The sequence below is a fragment of the Callospermophilus lateralis genome, chromosome 2, assembly GCF_048772815.1.
Source record: "Callospermophilus lateralis isolate mCalLat2 chromosome 2, mCalLat2.hap1, whole genome shotgun sequence".
Taxonomy (NCBI): Eukaryota; Metazoa; Chordata; class Mammalia; order Rodentia; family Sciuridae; genus Callospermophilus; species Callospermophilus lateralis.
The window spans coordinates 200,357,295-200,371,988 of NC_135306.1; the positions used below are offsets into that span (position 1 = coordinate 200,357,295).

General features: G+C 57.2%; 1 protein-coding gene across 2 annotated transcripts; it reads left to right on the forward strand.

Annotated features, from left to right (window-relative positions):
* The first annotated feature begins 916 nt into the window (after positions 1-916).
* Positions 917-14,301, forward strand: Ms4a15 (membrane spanning 4-domains A15). 2 transcript variants are annotated; one of them, XM_077108721.1, is made up of 7 exons: positions 917-975; positions 7,905-8,157; positions 9,457-9,579; positions 12,029-12,085; positions 12,748-12,840; positions 13,182-13,295; positions 14,185-14,301. In XM_077108721.1, the coding sequence occupies exons 1-7, from the start codon at positions 917-919 to the stop codon at positions 14,299-14,301; spliced, it is 816 nt and encodes a 271-aa protein (XP_076964836.1). The 2 variants fall into 2 exon arrangements, with proteins under 2 accessions (XP_076964836.1, XP_076964837.1); XM_077108722.1 differs by having other exon boundaries at positions 7,983-8,157.
* The last annotated feature ends 393 nt before the right edge of the window (positions 14,302-14,694 follow it).

Here is a 14,694-nt window from a genome sequence, read left to right on the forward strand (position 1 = left end):
CAGCTCGGTGCCCTCCAGACGGTGACTGCCCCTGTGGGGCCACTGCAGGGACAGCCGGGCTGGCGAGGCTGTCCCATGTGCCCCACCCTCCAGCAGTCTGGCCCAGACACAACGCTGCTGCTCACAGTACCAAGAGAGCCAGAGGCCAGCAAGGCCCCGCAGTGCCTCATCTCAGAAAGGACATGCCCCCTCCTGCTTCCCAGGGGCACAGGAAGTCCCAGGGCAGCCCAGTGTCAAGGGTTTGGAGGAAATGGACTTCAGTCCCTGCTGCCAGAGGTGTGGATACACATGGGTGAGGAGAGCTATGAGGGTCAGTGTGGCACCGTGCCCTGTTCTGAGTTAGCTGGGAGTTGGCCCAGGCCTGTCCCCAAGGCTACCTTGAGCCTGTGGATCCAGCGTGGGATCCCAGACTTTGTGCAGAGACACCTGTGCAAAGGCACTTTGGCAAGAATCTGAACCTAGAAACTGATATGCAAATCCTCCGCTGCCGCTTGAATACACTGTGCACACACACACACACACACACACACACACACACCTCACACACACACCCTCCATTCCTGCCGGGAACACCGTGGGCCACCTGGTCCCTGATCTAAGGTTGCACAAGTCTCCTGGGTGGGAGGAGGGTGAAGGCCACATGGACCCCCCCTCCCAGCTGTGACACGAACAGATGAACCCCAGCAGTTCGCCCGCCTCTGTGGGCTTCAGCGTCCTGTGGGTGGAAGGCTTGATGCTCCCCCAAGGCCCTTGGGGCTGGGAGACCAGTGACCCCAGAGCGACTTCCTCAGCCAGTCTGCTGGCCCAGAGCAGGGGGGTGCTCAGAACCGGGAGGGACTTGATCACTCCCCAGAGGCGCAGCTCACAAGCAGAGTGATTTCCAAGCCCTACAAAGCTCTCACAGGAAAATGTGTGAATGCGGGAGAATAGAGGCAGCGGGGAGCCGGCGGCCAGCAGAGCAGCGGTGGCAGCCCGGTGAGTACCCGCTGGCCTCCTGAGGCTGGCCCCAGCCTCCCAACCCTGGACATGATGGGGGGCATGGGGAAGGGGATGAATGGGGTCCCCAGAGAGGGAGAGGAAGAGACCACTGGACAGAGAAGGCTGAGGCCCGCGGGTCTCCCCCTCACCTGGCACTGAGGGGGACAGGACCGTTCCCAGGGTCACCCACTGGCAGAGACCTCAGCTCAGGGCCTGGGGCCCTCCTGCATGGGCAGGTAGGGGCAAAGGAGGAGCATCTGCCTTTTCTGCTCAAAGCCAGGGACTGAGATGACTCACGTATTCCCCCAAGACCCCAGGTCCTAGCCATCTCCCAGGGAAACCTCACCCCCACCCCAAACCATCCACCATTTGGCCAGAGGAATAATGTTAACCCAGACACAGGCATCCTGTCCTGCCCCTTCTCCTAGAGAACCAGGGTTCAGCAGGGGTGTGCAGGGCTTCAGGACAAAGACTGTCTCACCCCCAATTGTGGAGGGGGAAATGGAGACCCAGGGAAGGAAGGGGCTGCCTGGCCACCCCCCTCTGGGGGAGACAGTGCATGGAACCGTGGTGGGCGTGGCGCCGTCCCTGGGGTGGAGCCTGCCTCCCGTCCAGGTAGCCTGTCCTGGCCTCCTTCCCAGGTCTGTCCTGGAAGGGCTGACATCAAGGAGCCCAGGACGGCCTCCTGGGAGTCCAATGCCTCAGGGTTGGACTCGGGCAGAAGGAGCAAAGTCCTGTGGGGTCCTGGGAGCAAGGCTGGCAGTGGGGGGGTCGAGCAGCATCCTCGGGAGCCTGGAGCACCCCACCCCGGCCGACACCAGAGCCACCCACCTGACAGCCGGGGAAACCGAGGCCCTGAGAGGCGAGGCCTCGTGCCCAAGTTACTCGGCCGGCTAAGCCCACGTGGTGGGAGTGTGGATGCTCCCCAGGCTGACCCCAGGGCTGTGGCCTGGCCACTGCCGCCCCCGAGCCGTGCTCCTGTGCATTCCGTGCCAGATGCCCCACTTGGAGCCTCTGTCCCCAGCTGTAGCACCTCCCTAGGCAGCAGCTCCAGCCTGGGAATAAAGAGGAAGCCACGAGGGCTCCCAAGGGGATCCCTGGCTGCTCAGCACCAGCTCGGCCAGGACATGGCCGCCTCCCACTGCCTGCCTCTGACCTCGGCTTCCTCCTCTGCAAAACGGGCACAGTAACAGAACCTGCTCCCAAGGTCGCCAACCCAGCAGAAGCCGGCAGGTATCCAAGGCCTCCTGCGTGCCAGATTCAGGCACCAGATGGGCATCCCCCTCTTCTGACAGCCACAGTGACTAGAGAAGGCTTCTCTGGCTCAGAGCCTCAGAGCGTCCAGTCTCGTGCTGTGTGGCAGGTGAGAAGGGCGTTGTGTGGTCCCCTCCCTTTCCCACCGGCTTGCCCTGCGGCCCAGCTGGCTCAGGGTGGCACTGAGAGGCTGGATGATAGGGAAGGAGAAGACGGGGGGCATGGGCTTGCAGGGGGCTGTTCTGAGCTGGCAAACCCCACCTTGAGGCCGGCCCTTCTCTGCAGGGGTGTTTCACGGTTCTGTTTCAGGGGTGCTTCGCGGGTTCTGCGGAGATGCCCATCACTGAGGGTCTCTCCCCTGGGTACCCACCCAAAACCTCCTCGCTCAACTCTGGAGTCCCGACACGCGGGGCCTACACAGGAATTCTGCCCCCCAGCCTCCTTACACCCTTGAGGAGAACGAGGGTGTGTCCCCCCTCCCCCCACTCTAAATGTCCTCCCCCCAAATCTGCTCTCGACCCCACTCCCACCCTGTGGGGAAGGTGTAAAAGTCACCTAGCAGGTTCCCAGCCACCTCCTCTCTGCAATTCCCTCTGGGCCGTTGGTGGCACCGCTCACCCCAGTGTCGGGTCTCAGCCGAAACCTCAGCGTGAACGTCTCTGACACGTTCAGCCTCCAAGGCCCACAGCCTGGCCCCCCACCACACTGCAGAGTGGGCACATCCCACCCGCCTCTCAGGGCTGTCAGAGGGGTCTCTGTGAGAGACCCCTCATGTCCACCTAGGTCAGGGGGTTTCTTTGTCTCTGTACAGGACGGAGGCTGCCCCCTAACTCCCGGAGGTGAGGGCTGCGGCCTTCCCTCTTTTCCACCTGCCTGTGCCTGCCACACCCGCAGCAGCGTTGGGGCACGCGGTTGGTTGGTTAGGATGGCACAGAGACCAGGTGGGTCTCGAAAGCAGCAGCTGGGCCCATCCCTCACCCAGGGCTGCAGAGGGTGGGGAGAGAGCGGCTCCTGAGTCTCAGGAGCCCTGTGACACCTTCCTGCTTGTGATTGCCGCGTAACCTGCCTGGGGCAGAGAGCCTATTTTTGCGGGTGTCTTCTCGTCCCCCGCCCCCAGGATCACGAGGTCTGTTTGATCAGACTTCTCACCTCCCACCCGGGAGAGGAGCTGCTAATGACACATGCACCTCCTTCTGGGTGGCTCAGCCCTGAGGAGACCCCAGAGCCCTCCTGGCCCCAGAGAAGGTCCACAAGGGCACCCACGACCCGCCGTGGGTCTCAGATGCAGATGTCAACTGTCCCCATGAAATGACCTCTACCCAGTGGTGAGCCTTCCCGAGTTAGGTCTGCTCCTTTAAATGGCGTCCGTCCTGCCCTGCTGTTAAGGTGTCCTTCCAGATGAAAGTGAGAACATGGTTTTGCCTTAATGAACCTCCTCAGAGAAGGCGGAGCTGGCAGACGCATTCACCCCCACTGGTTTTTAACTTGATGATCTGGAACCTTCCTCCAAGGAGTCAAGTTAAGCATCAGTCCCCTCACTCCAAGAAAGCCTGCTTCTAACCCAGAAGTGTATGATAATGTCCCATAATGTCACTGTCATTCCTACCGAGAGGTGGTGTTCTAAGACCCATCCCAGTTCTGCCACTGAGGTGCTGTGTGACCAGGAGGGTGACACTCACCCTCTCTGAGTCTGTTTCCTCTCTAAAGCACAGCTAATAATCTATGCCGGACTCTCTCTCAGAGTGAGAAGAGGGCTGTCACTGTCCATTATTCACATCTGAGAAAGTCAAAAGCCTGTCGATGGGGCGGGTCATCCTCAACTAGATTCTCCATTTCCTGCCCTCGGTCTCTCTCATCCCTTTTTCGTGGACTCTTAGGGCAGACAGTCTTTATTTCCTGATGTCCCCAGAAACTGCCTCATCTTCCCAAATATGTCTGGCACGGAGGGAAAAGGCCAGTGGGTAGGACAGACAGACGGAAGGAAGGGAAGGAGCCTGCAGGAGGGGGTGAGAAGAGCAGTCTCAGGGTCGCTGGTTTAGGCCCTGTCCCCCCTGAAGACATCCCTGAGGTCCACCGGGGACGCCTCCCCCGTCTCCCCAGCCTCCCTCTCCTGGCAGTGGTCTCTTCTACTTCACAGGGACTCCCAGGACCTGAGCCCAGTGCACACAGTAAATGCTCAATAATTGTTTGTGGGACTGAATTGCAAATTCCTCTTGCTCCTCCTTCCAGACTCTAGGCTCCTCCAGGGCATGGACTGTGGGGTGTGTGTGTGTGTGTGTGTGTGTCTGTGTATGTTACAGATATTCATTTCTGGAGAAGGTAGCAGTCAGGAGAAGCCAGGTTATGCTGCTGTAACAAACATCTTAATGGCTTAAAACAACAAAGATTGATCTCTTCCTTGGGTTCCACGTCCTGCTTACTCAGGGGCCCAGGTAAATAGAATGCCCTCTGCATGGAACTTTGCTAGTCACTGTGACACAGGGAAGAGGAGCTCTGTGGGCTCCTGCACTGACCACTAGACCCTCCGTTCAGACACTCATTTAACCAAAACAAGTCATGGGGCCACACCACACCTGAAGGCAACCAGAACATGTGGGCCAGACCAGTGGTCAAAGAACAGCGTGACTGCCCCTGGAGGCAGCCCCTAGGGACAAACACAGGCCTTGGCTGGGACACGCGTAGGCTTGACTCCACGCCCTGCCATTTACTAGCCAAGTCACCCTGAGCACAGCCCTTCACTGCTCTTTTCCTATCTTCAAGGACATTCTTGTCCATTTTTGCAGTGATCCTAACAACCTCTGAGGCAAGAGGGCAGCTGTATGAGCCAGCTCTCCAATACTGTAACAAATGCCTGAGATAATCAACTTATAAAGACAAAGGTTTATTCTGGCTCACAGTTTTGAAGGTTCCAGTCCATGATCCATCAGTTAGCCCTGTTGCTTTTGGGCCTGTGATGAGGCAGCACATCATGGCAGGAGCATGAGGCCAAGGAAAACCAGGCCCCTTACAGTCAGGAAGGAAAGAGGAAGAGGAGAGTCCTGGATCCCACAATCTCCTTCAAGGGTACACCCCCCAATGACCTAAGGACCTCCCCCAAGTCCCACCTCTCTCTCTTTTTTTCTTTCTTCTTTCTTTTGCTTTTTTTTTTTTTTTTTTTTTTTTTTTGGTACCAGGATTGAACTAGGGCCACTCAACCCCCGAGCCACATCCCCAGTCCATTTTATTCTTTATTTTTAGACAGTCTCACTAAGTTGCTTAGGGCCTCACTAAGTTGCCGAGGCTGGCCTTGAACTTGCGATCTACCCACCTTAACCTCCCGAGCTGCAGGGATTGTAAACGTGTGCTTGGCCAAACCCCACCTTAAAGCTTCCACCATCTCCCAGGAGCACCAAGCTGGGGACCAGGCATTTAATACAAGAGCATTTGGGATCCAAACTACAGCAGCATTCCCCTTATTATATAGAAAGGTAGGGCAGCTCACTTCTGATTCACATCTTGCCCAGCAAATAATCACTGTGCGCAGCAGTTATTTAAAGCAGTAGGTGAATTTCACTGAGCACTTATTATGTGCCAGGCCATGTTCTAAGAACAGAGATGGCACGCTGCAGTCCACTGATCACACATGGCCCACCACCTGCTCTTGTCAACAACAGCCTCACCCATTTGTGTGTGTGCCACCTATGTCTGCTCTGCGCTAAAGCAGAGGAGTTTCCTGATTGCAACAGAAGCCACATGGTTCCATAAGGCCCCAAATATTCACTGATTGAGAAAAAGTTTGCCAATCCTGTTCTAGTCAATGTTCATGCCTGCTAATAATCGTTTTAGCGTGAGTTCATGGAGATGAGAGCCCCCAACAGAGTGAGCGCTGTGTGGGAGGTCAGTGCATAATCCTGTTCTTGGAGACCTGTTCCTGCTGTCACGTGTTGTCACAGCACCCTGGCTGGAGTAAGCCTTGTTAGCAAGCCCTTCAGAATGGGCAGTGACTTACACCTCTTTCTCCATGTGGTTTGTTATAACACCACTGGCCTCAAATTTAATACATATAAACCAGTCACTTATAGTGAACAGATAATGTCCGAGGCTGCAGATTGTCACCCAGCGTGTCCTCGGTGTCTCCAGAGTCCCCCGTCCCTCCAGGCCTCGCCCACCAGCCCATGCCGCTCTCCCTCTGGTTCACTCTTGCAGGTCCACACTGACCCTTGCCTAGCATGTCCTCCAACAGAGCTCAGACCTGTCCCAGAGCAAACAGCACAGGCTGCCCAGAGGACACACAGGAGGCGAACCAAGGACCCCAGCATCACGGGCAGACCCACCCGCCAAGGCCTCGTCAGGACTACAGAGAACTTGCTGCACAGTCTGCGAGCTGCTGCCTCCCGGTGGACATGCGCAATAGCTCTCAGGGCACTAGAAACACACACTAGCTGTTCATTTTAAGCAACTGGCACACACGTGTGTATACAGTGTGACATATGCATACACAGATGCACATGTACATACATGTGTTATGTTTAAGAAAATAATTCAGGAGCTGAGCACAATGGCACATGCCTGTAATCCCAGTGGCTCTGGAGGTGGAGGCAGGAGGAATTCAAAGCCAGCCTCAGCAACTTAGTGAGGCCCTAAGCAACTTAGCAAGACCCTGTCTCTAAATAAAAAATAAAAAGGGCTAGGGCTGGGGATGAGGCTCAGTGGTTGAGTGTCCCTAGGTTTAATCCCTAATACCAAAAAAAAAAGAAAAGAAAATGTTTCAGGCAATGAGTGTTGTGCCTAAGCAGGGTAAGGGATGGCTTGGATGGGGTGTTATGAGGCTGGTACCAGTGTGATTATCCCCACTTTACTGATCAGGGAACTGAGGCAAGGGGAGGTGACCAAAATCTACACAGGTCTCTGGAGCTGTGTCCTGAAATGCTGCACTCGGCTCAGAAGGCCAATAAGAAGGCTGACTATACTTAACGTCATATAATCCAGCAGACGGATCACCCTGCTTTTTCCTGGTTAACTCATCTCCGACACCTGGCTAATGGATGGTTTCTCTCAAATGTTTTCCCAGACCATCCACACCCAATGTTTCCATAACCCGTGTCACCTTGGCAACATAATGACATGTGTCAAAGAGAAGGGCTCCCTCAGCAGGAACCCACCCAGGGGAATTATTTGCACAAGTTCAACAGCTGCAGACTGAGAGGCAGGAAGGGAAGAGCACGTCCTGGACTAAGGGTAAAGAAGCTGGCTCTCTGGCTAAGCTCTACCTTGCACTAGCTGTGTGTACTTGGGAAAGTCACTTACCCTCTCTGGGGAAATGAGTCTGTCTAAGTACCTGCTCCTTCAGAATGCTCCCCTTGGGCTGGGGTTGTGGCTGCGTCGGAGAGCTCTTGCCTCGCCTACAGAAGGCTCTCAGTTTGATCTCCAGTGTAGCAAAAATAAAGGAGTGGGGGGTGGGGGGTGCCTTTCACATAATACAGCACAAGAGTTTAAGGCCAGGGCCTCTGACATCAAAGAGACCTGAGTTAAGTCTCGGGCTTATCTGCCTGAGAGCCTTGTCCTGGGACCTACCTCCATTCCTTAATTTTCCGAGTATGATCAGAGGTTTGGACCACATCCTGCCTTGGGTAAGGAAAGACAGGAAGCCTTAGGCCAGCGGGTAGCCTCCAGCGGCACATTATTACCCCGAGCCTTTGTTTCCCAGGCCCCCTGAGCACCATGTCCGCGCCTCCCGCCAGCAACGGGGTCTTCGTGGTCATCCCGCCCAGCAATGCCAGCGGCCTGCGCCCGCCTCCGGCCATTCTGCCCCCCTCCGTGTGCCAGCCTCCAGGGGTCGTGCAGTTCGAGGAACCACCGCTGGGGGCGCAGGCGCCCAGGGCCACCCAACCGCCCGACCTGCGTCCCGCGGAGACTTTTCTGACCGGAGAGCCCAAAGCTTTAGGGGTAAGAGCAGCAACTCCCGAAGGTCTGAGGCCTGGGTGCTGGGCAGGTAGTGAGCGCCCAGCCGCGGGGCATCCAGGACACCCGGGAAGGGGCAGCAGGCAGTGGTCAGAGACCTGAGGAGGTCTGGGTCCTGCACCAGAGAGCCGAGGACCCTTTCCCCGCGGAGCTCATGGAGAGTAAGCCAGGAACAGATGCCTCAGAACTAATGAGGCTGATGAGGATGTGAGGGTGGGGGAGGGGCCACACCGGCAAGGGCTGGGAAGTTCTCCTGGGGAGCTAACCTAGAAGCTAAAACCTAAATGTCAGGTTGAAGGCAGTCGAGGGAAGATCTGACCCAGGGTGGGTGAGGGGAAGGAGCCTCAGGGTGGAGGGGACAGCAAGTGTAAAGGCCTCTGGGTGGGAGGGAGGTGGCTTGTTCAAGAACCAGACAGAAGGTTGATAGGGCTGGGATGCAATGAGCAGAGGAAGGAGGGACAGGGGACCAGGGGACCAAGACAGTGTAGCCAAGAGCCAGCTCCTGTCATCGACAGCAGTGACGACCTTTACGCTCTATTCCAGTCTCCGTGGCACTGAGATATTCTTCTCTTGGAGGGAATAAAATATTGGATGGTTGGATAGACGGACACGCCCTTGCATGTTGCTTAAAAGAAAAATCTTTAAACAAATTAAATTCAACTGTTTATTTGAGCAAAGAATGATTCACGAATCGGGCAGCCGTCCTGTCCGAACCAGAAGGGATTCAGGGAGGTCCACCCAGCAGCGGGAGTGGCCACAGGGGAACCCAGGAGCCAGGCGGCCATGTCGCCTGATTGGCTGCAGCTAGGCGCCAGTTTGTTGGGATGGGGTGGGATGAGGCATTTGCCTTCTGTGGACATGCCCACCCAAACTGGGATGGATGAGGGGGAGACTGCGGAATGAAAAGGATGCTCGAGGCCATGTTTACTGCAGACAGCAGGGGACAGGAAGGGCAAGTGAGGCGGTCAGTGCTGAGTGTTAGACCAGGAGAACCAGAGAGCCACAGAGCCATGCTGCAGAACCAGGACTCAGACCACAAAGCAGATGCAACCCGCAGGGATCGTTGCCCTGTGGGTCCCGTGGCTGCGGGGAGCTGGCTTTCTCTTAAAACTGTCTCTTACGGATGTTATAATGATGTCGCCTCCAAAGAATGGGATCTGAGTTCCTTGGCCAGTCGCTGCCGGGCACGGGATGGAGAAGGGCCGGCCGCGCTCTCCTCTCGGGCCGGCAGGGGGCGGCGTGGAGCCGGCGGCCCGCGGGCTGAGCCCTGGCTGCTTCCCGCAGACGGCGCAGATCCTCATCGGCCTCATCCACCTGGGCTTCGGCAGCGTGCTGCTCATGGTCCGCCGCGGCCACCTGGGGATGCTCTTCATCGAAGGCGGCGTCCCCTTCTGGGGAGGAGCCTGCGTGAGTGTGGGGCCATCTGAGGGGCCCCCACCCAGTCTCACCTGTCCCCCTGCCTCACCCCCACACTGTCCTGGGCTCATCTCCTCCTAGCTGGGACCTAAAGCACTTCCTACAAGAACCAGAGCCTAAGTCCAACTCCTGACCCCAAACCTGAGCCTGACCTGGGTAGGGAAGGTTCCAGCAAAGAGCCAGAGCAGGCTGCCAAAAAGGGATGGCACAGCCACATGCCTACCACCTGAGCCTAAGGCTCACCCCACATCCAAACCCCTCGGCTCCCTCTGAGCCCTGGCTGCTTCCTGCAGAGGAGCCTGACCGGGGAGTCTGACCAGCTCAGAAAGCCCTGAGCCCATTCCTCTGACCATACCTCCCTGGCCAGCTGCCCGCCCTTGCTGGAGAACCAGGTGAGAGCCTCCTTATCATCTCCAGTGGGAAAGGCGCGTTTCAGTGTTTGCAAAGTGAGCACCGTTCGCGCCTTTGCAAAAGCTTTGGGGTCAGGCCCGTGGGGTCTGAATCCCAGTCCCACCACTTATTATCATGAAGTCCCTTAGGCAAGTCACTGAAACTCAAGCCTCAACTTCCTCAACTAAGAACTGGGTTCCCAGCCGCAGCCCTGACCATTCCGTAGTTTGCTGCGGAAATCAAGAGATAATACAGAACAGAGCCAGTGACTAGCCCTCAAGTTCTGCAGCTAATGGTGACTACCATTTGTGAGGACTCCCCTTATGGAGAGAGTCAGGTTTGCAGAAGGGCCTCCTGGGGAAGCAAACACAGACACAGCATCTTTCTTCCCCTGTCCAGGCGGCCTCCAGCAAGAGGCTAAAACCCCAAAATATGGGGTCCAGAGAGGCCAAAATTGCTGACACGCCATGGCTAGAGAAGGGTGGTCATTGGCCATGCCCGGGGACTGGTGCTAACTCTTAATGGCCCAGAGTGACCCAAAGTTGGAGGAAAATGTGGGCAAGTTGGACACTTTACAGGAAAAGAAAATCACAACAGGGAGAAAGAAAGGCGTCCCCTTCTTTCCTGAGCTCCCTCCTGCCAGGCTCTATCACACAACATGCCTCAGAGAGCCGTCGAACATGGTGGAGGGGAAAAACTAAAATAAGAACCTGCTTTTCAAGTTCAGGAGACATCAGGGTCGGGAGATCCAGGCAGGACTTACCCAGCCTCAACACCTAATCATCCCATGGGGTCTGCACATTGCTGGCCTCTGGGGACCCCAGAAAGTACACATGGATAGCTTTCCTCAGAGGTTCACAGGAGTCCTCATGGGCACAGGGCAGCTGAGATGTGGCTCCAGCTGGGGCTCCTCTGTGCCGTCCTGGGCCAGTCACTGCCCCTCTCGGAGGCTCAGCTTCCTTGTTGGTCCCAGCGCTGGGAGCTGGACTCTAAATCCAGTGCCATCTTGACACAGCCAGTGGATGTTGAAGAGGCAACTCCACATCTCAAAACTAAGCTCAGTTCCTGCCCCGTTTCCAACCCTACTCCTCCCTCATCTTGGCAAAAGACACAGCCATCCATCCAGTGGCCAAAGCCAAAACCATGCCAAGAGTCATCCTGGACTCCTCCTCCCACTCCCACGTCAGCGCACCAGCAGGCCCCATGGACTTGCCCTCCAGAGCAAGGCCTGCGCTTGCCCACTTCTCCTCCTCCATCACACACCCTGGTGCTGTGGTGGCTCCCTCCTAGTCCTGACCCCCCTGTGTCCCCAGGGCCTCTGGAACCTCACCGCCTCCCTCTGGCCTTTTGTGTGACCCGTCCCTGCACCTCTCCAGCATGGCAGCAGCGAACCACAAGCTGCCAGGCCTGCTGAGTGCTGGGCCCTTAAGCGCTGAGTGCCACTGCCACCTGCTCGCAATCCAGCTGGTCACAGAGCCAGCCTCGAGACGACTGCCCAGCACATGGGTGCCATGAGGCAGGTCCCTCGGAAGCCATCCCTCGAGCCGGCCTCTGCACCCCACAAATTCTGCACCTCTCACTGCAGCTCAGAGGCCTCTCCTGTCCATCCTCCAACCTCACGTACCCCCAGCGGCTCCTGGTCACTACTCCCCCACCTTTCTCCAGTGTCTGCAAAGTATCTGTGCTGCCCCACAGGACAGAAGCCCCATGAGAGCAGAGCAGGGACCCTGTCCATCTTCTCCAGCTGTCATGTGCTTGGCACATGGCCGCCACTTAGTACATGCTGGATACGTGAATGTTAAAAACCAACACAGTCTTCCTCATGAAGCCGTGATATGATGTCAGTGGGACACTTACCTTGGAAGCGCTGGCCCCAATTCCCCGGACAGACCCTCACAGACTCCTTTAGACCCGGAAGGCAGACAGCTTGGTGGCCAGGAAGCAGCTGCTGCCCTCTCCCGGCACCTGTGGCCTCTTCGCAGAGCCCTGGCAAGATGTGCCCTGGGCAGTGTCCCTGCCGAAGCCTCACTGGGCCCCCTCTTTCCCACAGTTCATCATCTCTGGGTCCCTCTCTGTGGCAGCCGAGAAGAACCACACCAGCTGCCTGGTAAGTGTGAATGGCGGTGGGGACCAGGGGCAGAGGGGGCCAAGGCGGATTCCACTCCGCTCCCCCCACCCCGCCCTCTCCCTCATTTGGCTCATTCAACAAGCATTTCCTGGGCATCTGCTTAGTGCCAGAGACAGGACAACCCCAGGCAACCAGACATAAAGTGCACATGGACAGGACAGGAGGAGACAGGACACATTTCCAAATGCAATCCAGGGTAGAAAGGGAGCGTCCAGGGATGCAGTGCTCACCATCACTCAGAGAAAGGGAGACGCGCGAGGTGCCCTGGGAGAGCAGGCAGCCCTGCTGGGCCTGGTGGGCAGGCAGTTCTCACAACGGCCTCCACCTGAGCTCTTTCCACAGCAGGAGGGAGGCAGAGGCCTGCTGCCAATCCCGCCCAGGGAGGCCATGAAGGCGACCAGGCCTTCTCCCTAGCAGCTTCCAGAAGGAAAGGGAAGCAGAGGGCATCCTTCTGCGGCCCCAGGGAAGAAGAGGAAAGGAGAACAATCCAGGAAAGCAGCCAGGCACAGGGAGCGCGGCCACTGCTTCCAGGGTCCCTGAGGCAGGGTGGAGGAGGCTGGTGTAGCAAGCTGCCGCCCCTGTCCTTTCTCCTCTGTCTCTTTGCCCTGGTCCTTTCCCTCCTGTCCCTCTCCATCCTGCAGGTGCGCAGCAGCCTGGGGACCAACATTCTCAGCGCCATGGCGGCCTTTGCTGGAACGGCCATTCTGCTCATGGATTTTGGTGTCACTAACTGGGTGTGTCGCCAGTGCCCCCAACTTGGAGAATAGTAGAGCCACACCCAGGAGGGGACGGGAAGGGAGAGTTTGCAGCCCCAGAGTACTAAGGGCCTGTCAGTCCTGAGAGATCCCATAAGTATGTGACCCCATGACCGACCCCACAAATGGGCACCAAGGGGAACAGGGAAGCAGCCTGGGAGGGTGAAGGGGGTGCAGGGCTGGCCCAGGAAGAATGGTTCCAGGCACAGCTGGGACACCACGTGGCAGCCTTGCACCGGGTATTCCCACTGGGGTGGGAGGTGCTTGTCACAGGCTTGCCTTGACTGTGGCTTGCCTTGACTGTGGGCTTTGGTCCCCAGGATGTGGGCAGGGGCTATCTGGCAGTGCTCACCATCTTCACCATCCTGGAATTCTTCATTGCAGTCATTGCCACCCACTTTGGGTGCCAAGCCACACGCGCCCAAGCCAACGCGGTGAGTACTCCCACCTCATGCCAAGTCATATATGGCCCTCTAGGGAGGGCTGTGGGCAGGGAAGGCGCTCTGCCTCCAGCCTCCTCCCTCTTCCCTCTGGGAAGCACATGGAGGGACTGCCGAGCAGCTACATGGAGATCCAAACAAGTCCTCGCACATCCATGAAGATGAGACTGTTCACCCCGTGGCCACGCGGGGGCGCCGCTGCGCTGAGCCTGCGGGCTGAGCCAAAGCCTGGGCTGGGACTGGGGGTCTCTCCAGGAATTCACTAGAAGGGAGACAAGGGCATCGGAAGAGGCAGCATGACTTGGGTGGAAGTTGAGCTTATTTTCCGAGAAGATGGAGAACAGGAAAATCAAAAGGGGGGCCATGGGGAGCATTCAAAGTCGAGGAATCGCTTAGAGCAAAAGCTGCCCGGGCAGGAAAATGAAGCACAAGGGGTGGGGATGGCTGCCGGGGGTGGGGTGAGGGCTCCTGAAGGTCTTGGGCAGGGGAGTGAGCTGGGTTCAGGAAAACAGTCCAGAGGATTTGCCCAATGCAGGAGGCTGGAGGCCAGAGCTATGGGCCAGCAGTTCCTGTGAATGGAAGTCCTCAATCAGGACCGGGACAGTCCGGAGGGAAAACACGTGGGGGGTTTAGCTCCTAGAGAAATGGGATTTTACTGCTTTGCTCACTGCTGTGTTCCCAGTGTCTGGGTCGTAGCTGGACCCAGCAAATATTTTCCTAAATATTGGCTGAGTGAATGACAAATTCCGAGCTTGCAGTTCCCGCTTGCAGGATGCACCTGGAGGGTGCTGCTCTCAGAGTGCCCACAAGAGGGCACTACTGTAACACACCCTGAAGGCTTTAGAGGGCTCCAAGACTTTGACTTGGTTCCTTTTCTTCGCAGTCTGTGATTTTCCTGCCAAATGCCTTCAGCACAGACTTCAACATGCCCAGCCCAGCAGCCTCCCCGCCCCCTGCCTATGACAATGTGGCATATATGCCCAAGGAGTCCTCCGAGTAGCAAGCTGTGACTCACACAGGTTGGAGTCCAGCCTTTACCCTCTCTTCCGACTCTCCCCACCCCGGCCTTGTTTATATAAGGCAGCCCTTCCCCAGATGTCCCCTCCAAGCCACACATGTGGTGGCACCAAGTGTTCCCCAGTGGTTTCTTTCCTAAGAAATGCTAGGCTGATATCCGGGGTTCATGTCCTTCAGTCCCTGAGCCCTGCCCACCCTTCCAGGGATGTCCCCTGGTGCTGCTCAGGGTTTCTCTCTGCTCCCTGGGGGAAATCCCGACCTCGGTGGAGACTCAGATTGAGACCTAGCCTAGCCCACAGGACTTTGGAAGGTCATTAAGTTCAGAACCCAGAAGGTTCCAGAATGTTGTGGTACACAATGAAGCTGTCCTCCCTTC

Excerpts from the sequence above, each read along its gene's own strand:
- Ms4a15 (XM_077108721.1), top strand. The coding sequence starts at position 917 with ATGCGGGAGAATAGAGGCAGCGGGGAGCCGGCGGCCAGCAGAGCAGCG. Across the intron at positions 8,158-9,456 it reads GAGAGCCCAAAGCTTTAGGG|ACGGCGCAGATCCTCATCGG; the intron begins GTAAGAGCAGCA and ends TGCTTCCCGCAG. Across the intron at positions 13,296-14,184 it reads CACGCGCCCAAGCCAACGCG|TCTGTGATTTTCCTGCCAAA; the intron begins GTGAGTACTCCC and ends TTTTCTTCGCAG.